The sequence below is a fragment of the Marmota flaviventris genome, chromosome 12, assembly GCF_047511675.1.
Source record: "Marmota flaviventris isolate mMarFla1 chromosome 12, mMarFla1.hap1, whole genome shotgun sequence".
NCBI lineage: Eukaryota > Metazoa > Chordata > Mammalia > Rodentia > Sciuridae > Marmota > Marmota flaviventris.
Window position 1 is genome coordinate 40,403,981 of NC_092509.1, and position 15,425 is coordinate 40,419,405.

The 15,425-nt window shown below is 40.9% G+C and overlaps 1 protein-coding gene across 2 annotated transcripts in view; it reads right to left on the minus strand.

Annotated features, from left to right (window-relative positions):
* Positions 1 to 15,425, minus strand: part of Ccny (cyclin Y) — a 217,834-nt gene that overhangs the window by 40,001 nt on the left and 162,408 nt on the right. For both annotated transcript variants that reach the window (XM_027928482.2, XM_071599877.1), the window contains exon 4: positions 4,261 to 4,361. In XM_027928482.2, coding sequence (XP_027784283.1) covers positions 4,261 to 4,361 — 101 coding nt within the window. The remainder of the gene's footprint in view (positions 1 to 4,260; positions 4,362 to 15,425) is intronic.

Sequence of the window (15,425 nt, forward strand, 5' to 3'; positions counted from 1 at the left end):
GAAAATGGTGTCTCTTTCTCATAACATCTCCAAAGCATTTAAGTTGATGAGGGAATTGTAATTGGTGTGAAAGAGCTTCAGAAGCTTAAAAAAAAAAAATAATGATTATTATTAGGTTCATAAAATGTTTTCACATATACTAATACCTCAGTCTTGTTATAGAAAATAGTGGATGTTACTGATCCTTTTTTTTTTTTTAAATGAAAAAACTCAGTTTCAGAGAATAGATGCTAAGATTTCTGACTTAAATAATGGTTTTGTGCCCTTCTGTTCTACTATGTTGCCTCTTGGGGGGTTGGGGAGATACTGCTTTATTCATTTAACAGTCACACTGGGAGAACTGCTTTTATAATCTGATGTCAGATTTAAATGGAATGTTATATGACTGGGTTTATTGTAGTGATTAGTTTAATATCTTTGATTGATTAGAAAGAAAATGTTTCTTGATCTTGCCTGCAAGGGAACATGACACAGGAGAAATATATCCATGGACTAATGTCAGACAAACTTGGGTTCAAAACCCAAGGGCTAATTTACTTCTCCAGGCTTTCATTTCCTCACCTATAAAAATTAGGACAATACAACCCACATTACAGAATTGTTATTATGAAATGAAATAAAACAAAACATATTAAAAGCATTATCTCAAATATAAATTCATAAAATGAAAAGTTTTTATTATCATTCTTCCCTTATCAAAAGGTCTCTGGTTTGTGCAGAATGGTGAAACTCCTTATGTCAGGACTCCAAATAAACTCCTTAGGTCATCTCCAAAGATAAGACTGGGCATTATTAAGGCCTAACATATCCTGAGGAAAGAGCTGTTCTGTAGGCCAATTTCCATTCAAGGTTATATCTTGGAAAGTGAGGACACTGTGCAGAGGATTCACGCATAGTATAGCCCTACAGACCAGTTTAGCTAGTCTTTCTAAATGATGCAATTGCTGGGAAAAAGGGTAGCCAGTGGACAACCAGGTCAGTCTCAAGACTATAGGCTTCATTCCAAATGACCAGCTTCAACAGCCTGGTCAGTTCTGCCACAGCCTCAGAAAATGGTGAGATTTCACTAGAATGGCCTGGAGCCAACCTGGGAAACAAAAGTACATTTAGACTAAAGGTTTTGCTCAGCTCCTTTTGCCATATAGAAAGGAAGAAATGCTATTTTCGTTCCAAGAAAATAAAACAGATTTGTGATTGTTGGCATTGCCCTGCCTTATTTCTTTCCTAGAGCTAAGTTATTAGCAAACAATATGGCATTCCCAAGACCTCTTTAATCAAGAAGTTGTAGGTTCTATTAGCACAGAAGGGATTACAGTGGAGATGAAGGTGGCAGGTAATTATCTATTCTTTAACCCCCAGAGGCTAAAGGCCACAGACAACTTGGCTAGTTGTGTAAATGGGCTCTCTACCACCCTATACTCTTCTTTGATCATAATGCCTATAACTGTTACAAAATTTGGTGCAGAAGAGTTGGCTGGGGAAGCATGGAGTGTAGTTGGCAAACTTTAAATTCATACCACAGCTGTTGGTATTTAGGGCAAAGACAGGCAAATCAAGTTCTCAAAATAAGAAATTATGCCTACAAAAATAATGAGATTGTTTGAGTGCCCAAACTTTTTATACTTTATGATGGTTATACCACCCTCAACTCTCCAACCTGAGCCTTATTAAAGTATGTAAATTGTTAATTTTTCCAATCCCCAATTTACAGATGGTTTGTCTTCCAAACATCAGTGAATGAACCAAAGGTTTGGAACTAAGAGCATACTCTCACAGAAACAAGGTCATAATTGGTGTGGGATGCAAGTTCAGCATACTGATGACCACAGTCAGAATGAACTACAGTATTAATGACTTTGTTATCAATTTTAATGTCAAAGACAGGGAGTAAGAGGGTCTTGAATTTAGGAAGGCAGAGAACGGAAAATAAGAGTTTTTGATTTGAGAAGTATAGAATAAGTTTTAAGCAAAACTGTAGATTGGGTTGGCATTCAGATCCTCTCCCTTCAGTGTGTCCCCTTCTTTGTACAGTATCAAAGGACCTGGCTGGAGAACTCAGCCAGATCTACTAACACCTGTTTATGTTTTTTACTCTTCAGCTCCTTAGCCATAAACAAAACAAGTGAGAGATGGTGGTTTTGCCAGAATAATTCTGATGGCACCACTTCAGTAAGGGCTCACCTACTCTGATCCCAAACATATATTTTAAGGATGCTTTTTAGAGAAACTGAACTACTGACTAAAGGAATTTCAAGTTTTGGAGGTGCAGAGATGTCTTTTGAGTCAGGGAAGTCACCGTTTCTACAGAGCCCTTGTCTCCAGTCACCTACTCCTAACTGTTCTTGCTTTCAGTTTCTTTTCCCTCTATTCATTAACCTGCAGTTAATGTTGGTGGGTGAGGGGAGGGCAACGGATCCCTTACACATCAGGAGTCCTCAACCTTCGCTGCCTATTATAATCTTCGTGGGAGGATGAAAAGTCTAGATACCCAGGCCACACTCCAGACTCCGGGATATGTACAGGACACATGGAAGGACATCAAATGTCAGTGTGCTTCTTAAGCTCCCAGTGCTGCCAAAGCTGGAACTAGTGACTCATTTACACACTTTTGTAACTTAGGTGCTTGCACTTTCCATACCTGAGGACTGAAATATAAATTGTCACCCAGTTTTCCCACCAGGTTCCCAAGTGTCCGTGTTGAGAATTGAGTCAGATCTACTTAACAATCTCAAGAGCTCCCACTGACCACCATTCTCCTCTACTCTGCCTCACTTCCTGGGAAAAGGATCTCAGTATTACAGGAAGGTGGGCAGCTTTCATTCTGGACTCTTCAGAGCTTAAGCAGGAGCCCAGAGCCAAATGGTACACAGATTTTTCAGGACTTCCCACTTTTCTCTCCCAAGTCCTAATCATTTAATCTAGAAAATACCTCCAAGAGGTACTATACTATTCATTTCCCAGTAGTAAGCTTCTGCTCAAGGGTAATGAGGGCTCTACCTTCTGTGTGCAAGGTCACACAGATAGCTTCACTGCATAGCTAGAATACGTCTCTTTCCAGCTTCAAGTGCTAACTGTTTGGGTTTATGCCCAGAATCCTTCTGGCAAAATCACCATCTCTCACTTGTTCTGGTTACGACCAAGGTGCTAAGGAGTAAAAACCATTTACCATGATTCTAAATGCTGGGGCAATGAGGGAAGAGGCTACATTTCCATTTACATCTTGGATGCATACAATCCTATAGGAGAGAAGGGAACTCTACATAATCAGGCACCTTCACTCAGTGGTCTTGTCTTCCACCTCCCATCCGGACTGGACTCTGTCCATGGAAGACGCTTACAATCTTCACTGTCTAAAAGAAGCTGTGATTGCACGTGTGGTCCCATTCAGAATAGGGCTTCTAAATCTGAAAATGTGGTCATGGAAATAGCACCCTTCGTATTTAGAAACTGCAACACTTATTCCATATGCTAACATGAATTGTTGTTAAATGCATACTTTCTTAAACAAGTAGAGAGAAAATATCCCAGATTTTTCACAGTTGGGCTGCTGAGTACAGACATCAAGTTATCTGCGGTACCTTCTAAAGGTGGTTGTTCTCACAATGCTCAATAAGGTGGAGATCTTATAGCAAAGACCAGTATTCCCCTGGTTCTTAATGAGAAAACCAAAGCTTCCAAAGGGAAAGGATGAGACCCAAAGACTCTACTTTCTCCCTCTTAAACTCCATTCAAAATAATAAACTAAAAAAAACCCACATAGGACTGGGAATATAGCTCAGCTGGTAGAGTGCTTGGCTCATATGCAAAAGGCCCTGGGTTCGATCCCCAGCACCACAACACACACACACACACAGAGAGAGAGAGAAAGATTCTACTCAAATCCTTTCTCTTAGCGAAAGTCAGATCTCCCAGCTCTGGCCAAGTACATTCTCATCGTACCAGGTGGGCTTCCTACTACAGCCCTGATTTTAAATTGGGACTACAGGAGCCATGTTTTAGTTAGAAGGTAAAATATTAGCAAAGATATGCCGGGATAGCGTCAATCAAAATGAAAGGGTAAAAAGTATACACAAAAATTAAAAAATATATACTAGGTTATGTACGTTTAAAATAATTTAAAATGTTAACCTTTGACATAAATAGTAAATTAGCTTCTCCTCCCCAGCCAATCTCATTACTCCAGATCCCATAACCAACCAGCTTAGCCATCAAATTAAGAAATAGAAAGGCATTCAGTTAGGCAAAAATCTGTATACCCACCATTTAATTGTATACTTGAGGTTTGGTTGACTGACTGTGCTATCATCTAGGAAAATAGTAGAGCAGGAGCTGTATTTCCTTGTAATTTGTCCAGGAGGATGCTAGAAAACAACAGCAACAAGACAAAGATAATTACAGAGAGCTATAAATTCTTCCAAGGAATATCGCCCCCTATTAAATGAGATCAGAACACAGAGAAAGAATGTCTTAGTGAGAAATGTTACCACCAAAAACAGAACAAAAAAATTTGATTATAAAATGAGTCTTCAGTTCTTTCACACATAAGTCTCCAACACCATTCCTAGCCCCAAACTTTCATGGGAGAACAGTAAACCTTTGCAATCAAAGAGTACCTTTCAGAGTCCATAAAATCATCTGCCTTGGGGCCTGAGTAAAACATGGAATGCACTGCTCACTATGTTAATGAAAGCCCATAACTGAGGTGGCAACTTATTTTATGCATTAAGATCAAGACGAGAATCCACTGTTGGGGTATAGTTGACTTATGAGCCAAGGAAATGCAGTCAAGGTTGATTTAGAATTTCCTTGCTAATCCACTTAAATTTTAGCAAGTTACAAAGAAATGTATATCTTTGATAGGAACAAAATGCATTTTGAAGGAGGAAATTATTTGAAACTTTGGAAATACAACCAGCTTATAACCTGTAGATAGTAAAAAGTGGTTCTTTCACAAATGTACAAGTTTTGAGTTCTGCAGAGAATTTTAGAATGGAGAACTACTTCTGAATAGTAATGATACAGAAAACAATTTTTAAAACTGTTTATTGATTGCACCTACTTGAATGCTAAGCGGACTTTGGATAACAATTTGGGAAGTACAATTAGTAGACATCTATTCTTGATGAGAAAGAATCATGCAAACAATTTCCTCTTGCCTGATTCTATATTGATGTTGTCAAGTATCCTCAGGAGTCATAAAATCGCCTGCCTGGCTTGCCTACCTCCAGCAAAACCCTCAGTTCATGAATTTAGTAAAGAAAATCTTAAGATCAATTAAAGACCAAATGCCCTGGTTCCAAATGCCAAAATACTTTGACATTGCCATTTACTTCCTATTTAATAGGTTTTCTCTGTAATAAAATTATGAAAATGTGCAGCAGCCTGAAAAATACATGAACAATATTATAATTTCCTCTCAAAACTAAATAATCAATGATAGTTACTATTTTGTATATCCAGTTCCTTAAAATACAGCTAGAGGGCACTGCATTACTGATGCATTATAACCCTGTGAACACTGGTTTTAACACAGGTCAGAAGGAAATAACCAGAGTCAGGAAATGGAAAAGATCAGGCTTATTCTCAGCTTCCCGCTTAAGCTTGCACTTTTATACATACTGAAAGGGCATGAAGAGAGTATAGACAGTTCAAATTATGACTTTAAATGTTAATTTTAACATGACATCTTTCATATCTATCAAATTAATCACAACATTCTCATTAAGACAATTCTAAAGAATTAATACAATTCTTCTTGCTTTAATTTCTTGATGCAATTACATAAGAAAAAAAATCAAATTCTAACAAAAGCTGTTAAAATGGGTGGCAAGCTTTAAAAATCTTAGGAAAGTTTCTCCACAGAAACAAAATTTACTACAAACAATAATCCCCATAGATACAATGTTTGACACAAAAATCCAGTTATTAATTGATGTGTTTGTTAATGAATTTGTAGAAATATGGGATAATTTTAATAATCCCAACAATGAAGCAAAAAGACAGTATTTTATACTTTCATTTCTTGTGAGGTTTCAACTATTTCCTCTGATACAAATTCCTTTAACATTAAAATGTGATGGAACTTCAAAGAACAACCAGCTTCCCTAAGAAGACATAAGGCATGAAGTCAGAAGAAATAAGTGATTCACTTGGGTGAGCACAGTCTGCATCCTCATAATCTAAGAAATCAACATGTGACCTAAGGGGCAGAAACACCCCTCTACATGCACAGTCCTAAGGGTCAGAGGGTTAACTCAAACCAGTCACACCAAGGAACCCGCCCAGTCCTGGCCTCAGAATCACCCAGTTGTTCAGTTTCTGCATCCCAAAAAAAGGGCTAACGTAGCAAAGCCTTTATTTTCTAAGGAGACACCAACTCAGTTTTCAAACTATGTAACAGTTTTTAAATTTAATAAAACCATAAGGGTTAAGTTATAAAGTTTTCTGGTTTTCAGGGTGCCTCATCATGCACACAGCTTTGAAACTCTACAATGCAACAAGGAAGCATTATATGTTCACCAGGTGTACTGTAGTTGTTAAACTTTTTAAATTAGCACAGTGTGCTGGCTAGTGCTAGGTTTAGTCAAAATATTTTATTAACTCAGCTGTCCCATGATACTGAAAAATCGGTATGCTTGTACGTATATGTGAAACACACTAAGACCCTCCCACTGATTTTCTAATCTTCGCTAGTAGAAACAAACAACAACAACAAAAACAATTAAAAAAACAAAACAAAACAAAACAAAAAAACAGCACTAAGATCACCAGAGAAAAGCACAGCACGGAAGGTGCTAAAGCCACAACTCTTTTGTGCGAATCTAACCCACTGTAACTACCTGTGTGAACTGGGCAAGCTACTTAGCCTCCCCTCTCTGCACCTAAGTTTCCTTACCTGTAGAAGAAAGAGAAAAATAATAGCCCCTTCTATTACCATGAGGGGTCATTATGAGGAGCACCTGAGCTAATATTTGTATATACTCAGAGCAGGGCTGCAACATAGGTTATAGATATTACATCTGCACTTAATAAGTAGGAAAAAATGTGTTAGTCATGTCAAAAAGAGTGATGGTAATGTTTTTATGCCTAATGTAATCATGTGTTAGAATATAAAAAAAATTCCCAAGACAATGTTTTATCAGAAAAGAATGGGCATACCAATACAGAGATGTCTATAGATCTATAGATACAGAGATTTCCCCAAGAAGGACAATCATCTTAATGAGAGAAAAATATCACAGAGACAAACATAACCTCCACTTAGAAGGGGAACAGGAAATAGTCTGTGAGAAGACCAATTATGGATCTTTCTAAAGAAATTAAAAAGTTTATGTATTTGAAATAATGTATATTTTACAACTTAAATTATGAATATGTTGAATAATAGAATTTTAGAGCAACACTGAAACAAGATTTTTTAGCCTACTTATTTACATAATGTCTCTAATACAAAATAGTTTTATTATTTACATCAAGATCCCCTAATACATAAAACCTGTTGGACTATATATTTAGTTGCCCAAATAAAATTAGAAAAATATGAGCCATCAGTGTTCTGGGTTGCTTTACATCAATTTATTTACAGCATATAAACACACCCTGCACAGCACATAGAATTCCCATTCTACAGACAGTCAAAGGAGGTCAAAGAAATGAGGTAACATTTCTAAGATCAAATCTAAGACACCTGAGCTCAAAGCTTCATTCACCTCACTCCTTCCTAACTGTAGTTCTTCACGAGTCTGTGCTCTCCAAAACTTTCCATACCATACCCCCAAATGTCTTTGTCCTTCCCTGACCTCACTCATCCTTCAGAACTCAGTCCTTCCCCAAGATGTGTTCCACCACAGGACCCATCTGGGCTGTGGGTCCCTCCTGTGTGTTCTGTGTGCGCCCTGGCTTGCCCTCCACAGCAATGATCACATTCCACTGTCATTTTCTGCCCATTCATGTATGTTCTGCCTACGGCCTAGACTCTAATGGTCTTGGAGGTACAAAGTGGATAGCTTCCTTAAATCAGCAATTGAGGAAAAGATCCATCCCTGGGACTGATGTGCTCATACTCCTGCCACCAACCCAGCAAGTCTGCTTCCATGATGGCAGCAGGGTCCTCTGTGAGGTGGTGATGACAGCGTGGTTACAGCAGCCACAACACAGCAGAAAGTGTGAGTGTGTCAAACAGCTGGTACATAGGAGTTCACTGAAAAGGCCTGTGCCATTGGGCTGTGAAATGCTGACATGCTCAGGCACACTGAAGTGCAACAGTGGCTGGCAGAACCAAGGAGCCAAAGGTAATGTGGTAAGACCCCATATACAGGCTGGGCAAGCATAGGGCTGGAGTCAGAGGGCCTAGTACCTAGGTTTAGTTCTGTCACTGATTAGCCATGTGAATTGGGCAAGTTACTCAAGCAGAACTCATATATGTTCTGGCTTGCTGGGGTTCATCCTAGTTTACCCTGTCTTCCTAGAACAGAAAGTAATAGCACACCCTTTCACATTCAAGTATCCTTGCTTGGGAAACAGAATACAAGGTCCCCTTAGGCTTAACCTCGTCAGTGTCCTCATTTGTGAAATAACAGAAATCAGAACCTACCCCTTACTATGATGCTGTGAAGACTACACAGGATAGTATTTATAAAATGCTCAGCACATACAGTGCTCAATAAACAAGGTTAGGCCACTGAGTAACACTCAAAAGAGTCTGTGTTTTAACGTGCCAGTTTCGGTAAATGAATGAAATGACCCAACTTCTTAGAGCTTGAGAAGACCAAATAAAAATTAAGCATCAAAAAATGAGGTAATATTATTAGAGGAAAGCAATTGGAAGGGCTAGGGATGTAGCTCAGTGGTAGGACACTTGCCTAGAATGTGCAAGGTACTGAGTTCCATCCCAAGTAATGCTAAAAAGAAAAATGAAAAGTGGTGAATTTTTTTTTTTTGGAAGCGCTATTAGTGAAATCTCTAAAAACGAAAATTCCATAACTTTTTTTGTTTAATCCTAATTGTAAGGAAGCAATTTATGAGCTTCATAGAAGACACAGGATTCTATCTGCAGCTTCTTTGGAGCACAAATGAAATCTGCACTAGAGTTCTTTTATTAAGAGCTAACTTAAGGGCTAAAGGTGCAGAACATCATAGGCAAGAGCACAGGAGAAGTGGAGGAAGAGGCTGCTTCGCTCACCTTCTGCCACCTACTAAACACTCAATGTACAGTCTCCATGGAACCAAAAAAGGGACGTGTCTTTCCCTCATTTTACAAGAGTCTCTCTTTCTCATTCACATAGCTATTGTGGGGTAGAACTGAACTTGAGGACAGTCTGGCATTGTGAAGCCTACACAAACCCACTTGTCAGAAAGGGCAGAAGCACTTAGAGTCAGGAGAATGTGCACCCTGTGGAAGCCTCTGGGTGAGCAGAGGAAGGCTCCTCATCATTCTCCTATACCACCAGGTGCCACACAGTCACAAAAAAGGAAAAAAAAATAGAAAAAGAAACTCATATCCTTGACCTCAAGATGTTAGTAAACTAATATTCCATGGAAAGTAAGAAAAGGAATAAGCAGCTTTTAGCAAGATCAGTTTTTAATAGCAAGGAAAGGCATAAAATAAAACAACAAAAACAAAAACACTGAGCCATGGAGCTAAGGAAAGAGGAAAACTAAACTAAAAATTGAGAAAATGCCATCCTGAGACAGAACTCTGTTCTACTGTGAGTCAAGCATGAGGAAACTACAGAGTAAGTACACTCATAATTTACTTCAATCCCAAGTCAAGTCTCGGCTTCATGACGGCTCCAAGCATAACATGCATTACTTCTAGAATGAGAAGTAATTTTTCTCATCATAGTTCTGGCTACGAGGTAGAATCCAGAAATACAGTCGTCAAGGACTGGCAGGATAAGAGGCAGAGGGTTCGTGATGGCACCGAGGCTGCAGGCAACAGCTCCCAGCTGCCCGCTCCCTCAGGAAGCTTCCCCTCAAAGTCTGTTGCTGCCTCAGTGCTTCTGCAGCCATGGAAGAGGTTCATCAAAATAACATCGTCTACTATCTCATTAATTTCTGAATGCAATGGTCACATGTATTTTAAGTTACGGTTTTCAGGCCAGGGTGGGATGAGAAATAAGGTTAATCCTTAATGTTGGGGTAAGAAAGGGTAGATGTTTATCAAATCAGAGGTCTTAAAAAAAGTCACTGGTCTTAAAATTTACTTTGTAGAAAGACTTAAAAATGAGTTAGATGTGCCTAAAATATAAAAAATACATGGATGAACCTTGAAGATACTATGTATGTAAGAAGCCAGTCACTAAAGGCCACATATTATGTGACTACACTTATATTAAACTTATGTGATTATATGATTACATTTACATAAAATATCCACACAGACAGAAAGTGATCACCAGGGTCTAAAAGGAGAGGAACAAGGAATGACTGTTAACGGGTACAACATTTCTTTTTCAAATGATAATATTTCTAAAATTGGATATGGTGATAACTATGATTATACCATAATCACTGAATTGAATACTTTAAAAGGGTGGATTTTATATATCATTAAAGCTGATAAGTTTTTCAAAAAAGAAAAAAAAAAGTCAAAAGACCAAAAGATAAGAAAAAACCTTATGGGACCCTGGAATTAGAAATTTAAAGTACCACATTAATCTCCAGGATATATAAAAAACTCAAAAAACCTAACACCAAAAAAAAAAAAAAAATCAATAAATGGTCACAGGAACTGAACAGACACTTCACAGAAGAAGAAATACAATTGATCACAGAAAAAATAAATACAATCGAAAAACATTCAACATCTCTAGCAATTAGAGAAATGTAAATCAAAACTACACTGAGGGGCTGGGGTTGTGATTCAGTGGTAGAGCGTTAGTCTAGCATGTGTTAGGCACTGGGTTCGATTCTCAGCACTGCATATAAACAAACAAATAAAGTAAAGATCCATCAACAGCTAATAAAAAAAAATTTTTAAAAACCCTACACTGGGATTCCATCTCACTCCAGTCAGAATGGCAATTATCAAGAATAAAAGCAACATCCTGCTATCGTGTATAACTAATTAGAACAAATTTTTAAAAAAATTTTTTTAAAGAATAAAATCAACAATAAATGTTGGTGAGGATGTGGGAAAAAAAGATTCACTTATACATTGCTAGTGGGACTGCAGATTGATGCAACCACTCTGGAAAGCAGTATAGAGACTCATCAGAAAACTTGGAATGGAACCACCATTTGACCCAGTTATCCCACTCTCCTCGGTATATGCCCAAAGGACTTAAAAATCAAGCATACTACAGTGACACAGCCACATTAATGTCAGCTCAATTCACAATGGCTAAACTATGAAACCAACCTAGATGCCCTTCAACAAATGAATGGTTAAAGAATTTGTTTATATATATATATATATATATATATATATATATATATAATTGTTGAATAGACTGCTCATTCCTTTGGTTTGGAGCTCTGTACCTTCCTGTATCCCAATGACTCTGAAGTTTGGTCTCTTAATGTTATCCCATATTTCTTGGATGTTCTGCTCATGGTTTCTTAACAGTCTTGCTGAGCTGTCTATGTTCTTTTCCAGTTGAAATACTTTGTCTTCATTGTCTGATGTTCTATCTTCTAAGTGTTCTACTCTGCTGGTAGTATTCTCCATTGAGTTTTTAAGTTGGTTTATTGCTTCCTGAATTTCTAGGATTTCTGTTTGTTTGTTTTTTATAACCTCCATCTCCCTGTAAAGTTGATCCTTTGCTTCCTGGATTTGTTTGCGTAATTCATTGTCGAAGTGATCTTTCATTGTCTGATTTTGCTGTCTAATGTCTTCCTTGATACTCCAGATCATCTGAAGCATGTATATCCTGAATTCTTTATCTGACATTCCATCTGCTGCAGCTGTTACCTCTTCTAAAGTTGCGTTGACCTGCATTGCTTGTGGTCCTTTCTTTCCTTGTCTTTTCATACTGCTTGCGTTTCTTTCCTGCAGGCACGGGTGGCGGCTCTGCTCTCTCCTTATTCCAATTAGGGTGTCATGACTACCATGCCGGCAGGTCACTGGGCCTGTTCTGGGCGCTGGCGGCGGCTCTGTTCTGCCCCTACTCCAATTGGGGTGACGAGTGTACCACGCCGGCAGGCCACCGGGCCTGATCCGCCGGTCAGTTGCAGGTTTGCCTACCCTGCAGGCGCGGGCGGCCGCTCTACTCTGCCCCTACTCCAAATGGGGTGACGTGTCTGTAGTACCGGCAGGCCACTGGGCCTGTCCCGCTGGTCGGTCGCAGATCTGCCCACCTTTCGGGCACAGGTGGTGGCTCTGCTCTGCCCCTACTCCAATTGGGGTGTCGTGACTACCCCGCCGGCAGGTCGCTGGGCCTGTTCCTGGCACGGGCGGCGACTCTGCTACCATGCCGGCAGGCTCCTGGGCCTGATCCGCCGGACTGTCGCAGGTCTGCCTACCTTGCAGGCGCGGGCGGCGGCTCTGCCCTGCCCCTCCTACCACGCCTGCGGACGGCTGTGCCTGATCTGCAGGTTGGTCACAGGTCTGCTCACCCTGCGGGCACGGGTGGCAGTTTCGCTCCGCCCCCACTCCAATTGGGGTCACGTGACCACCACACCGGCAGGGCCTGATCCGGGCGTGGGAGAAGGATCTGCTCTGCCCCTACTCCAGTTGGGGTGACGTGTGTACCCCGCTGGCAGGCCGCTGGGCCTGACCCGCCAGTCTGTCACAGGTCTGCTTACCTTGCAAGTGCGGGCGGCGGCTCTGCCCTGCCCTTCCTACCGCGCCCGTGTACCACTGGGTCGCGGGTCTGCCCACCTTGCGGGCGTGGGTGGCGGCTCCGCTCCGCCCCCTCTCCAATTGGGGTCACGCGGTCACCACGCCCGCGAGCCGCTGGGCCTGCTCAGGGCGCTGGCAGCGGCCCGGCTCCTCCCCTCTGGCTCGACGACAAATCGAGAGAGACTCGGGTGTCTGTGCCTCACCCCCCCACCAGGAGACCAACTGTTTCTGTCGCCGCTGGTATTGATGAAGTTCTCTCCTCCGCCGCTTTCTGATGACATCAGATCTCTGCCATGTTGGTATCCTATGCGAATGGCAGCATTTCGTTCCCCTTGCCGGGCAACCAAAGCAACAGGTGAGTCCTGACTGGCCCTCAGCAGGACCCGGACCGAGAAGCAGTTTCCGCGGGCTCCTAGCCCTGGGCCAGGGCAGTTCCGGGAGCCGGAACTCAGCCGCCCCGCGCTCGGTGCTCGCTCCGATAAGAGCAGGCACTAAGAAGCACCCAGGCACTGAGCCCGAGCAATCTGTCTGCAAGCCACAGGCGAATGGCAGCCTGAAATTGCCTGTTCTATGGCTGAATGAGCTGCTGTCAGTCGAAAACAGGGATGGTGACGTCAGCTTTCCAACATGGTGGCCGCTGGCCTCCTCTGTGGTCTGACCGGTGTGGAGAACTGAGATGGACCGCTTCCTTCCCCCGTCTGGAACCCAGAATTCAGCCCTGAGTACGGTGCTTGCACAGCTGGCAGAAACTGCAGCGCTGTATCCCTGCGTCGCTATCTCCTCGTTTCCCAGTGCGTGCTGCAGACTCTAGCCGCGGGGCGATTTGCTGAATAAGCAGTGTTACCCTCCGTGCGACAAACCTCTTGCGTTTGAGTCCCCGTAGCCGATCCTCGTGCAATGGAAATCCTTCCTCCAGGTTCCGGAGCACCCCACTATTGCTGGAAATTCCTAACAAGATAGCCTTTAGCCGGCCTGACTTGTCATACTCCCACACAGTGAAGCAGCACACGGGGGAAATGCACTCCCCTCGCCACCATCTTCCTCTCATTCTCCCCTCTATATATATTATTGTAACACACATATACACCCAAACAATGGAATATTACTCAGCCTTAAAGAGGAATGAAATTATGGCATTTGCCCATAAATGGATGGAACCAGAGACTATCATGCTAAGTGAAATGAGCCAATCCCAAAGAACCAAAGACCAAATGTTTTCTTTGATATGCAGATGCTAACTCACAAATAGGGAATTGTGGAGAGAATAGGGGTTGTTTGGATTAGACAGAAGGGAGCGAAGGGGATATGGGGGTAGGAAATGATAACAGAATGAATCAGACATTATTACCATATATACATATATGATTACACTGTCTACATCACGTACAACCAGAAGAATGAGAAGTTATACTCTATTTATGTATGATGTGTCAAAATGCATTCTACTGCCATGTATATAACTAATTAGAACCAAAAAAATTTTTTTAAGTACCTGTATGAATATATGACTTTTGAAATATCTATTTCCTAACTACATCAGCTGAATAGGCCCATCAAGCAATGACACACCAGCAGCAATGAGCACTTGTGGTATCCAGATCTTGTTTCCAACTTCTGTTTGCCACCATAAGGAATCTGGGTTCCTTGGAGAAATGACTGATTTGGGTTGAAGCAAAGGAGGTACAAGATGAACCTGGAATCTCTTACTATGTCAAAAAGCAAAGGAGCATGAAAGGAGGTCTGTCAGGAGACTGATTTAAAAAGACTGCCACTAGCCAACTCTAGAACTATGGGAATGTCAGAATGATTAAGGACAGGAATTAACTATGCTTCACTGAAAAGGCATAAACTTATGAGTCCATACTGAAGATGAACAAACTGATGGATGGACAGACAGTTGGGAAGAGGAGGTTCTCCCTTGGAGAAGAATGCAGAGTGACATGTACAGAGGGAGTGGTGAGGTTGGAAAATTACCATTTGGTAACCAAAATAATAAAAATTGATTCAGGCAAACATGATCAACAAATGCTAAATCTGGGAGCGGAGATAAAGGGAAGCTTTTTGCACACTTAGTAGGTTCAAGCGGAAACCACTAAACATACAGTGGAGAATCCAGACAATACCCTGCCTGCAATAAAAATCCACATTATTGATGGGGACCAGATGGAAATTACAAGTCTCCAGATCTGCTGCCCTAAAAGGAAGCTTTCCATGTAGTACTCTGGTTGTAAATACTCATCTGAATCAGAGACACAGAAAGGCTCCAGGGACACACCCACCAAATGTCACATGTGACCCTGGACTAAAACTGGTACCAGAAAATAAAATGCTACAGAGGACATTATATAGCCATTTAACACAACTGTAATACAGGCATTTAATCAAAAAGAACTGTATAAAGTTAAGTTCTTAACATTGATAATAACATTGTGGTTATACATAGAATAGTATTTAGTCTTAGGAAATACATGGCAGAGTATTAGAGGGTAAAAACGTATGTTGTAGGCAATCTACTCCCCAAAAAAATCAGATCAGAAAATTAGTAGATGTGATAAAATACTAGTTTAAACCTGTGTATCTGAGAGAATATATGAATTTTCTGTATTACTATTATACCTGTTTAGTAATTTTGAAAATTTTC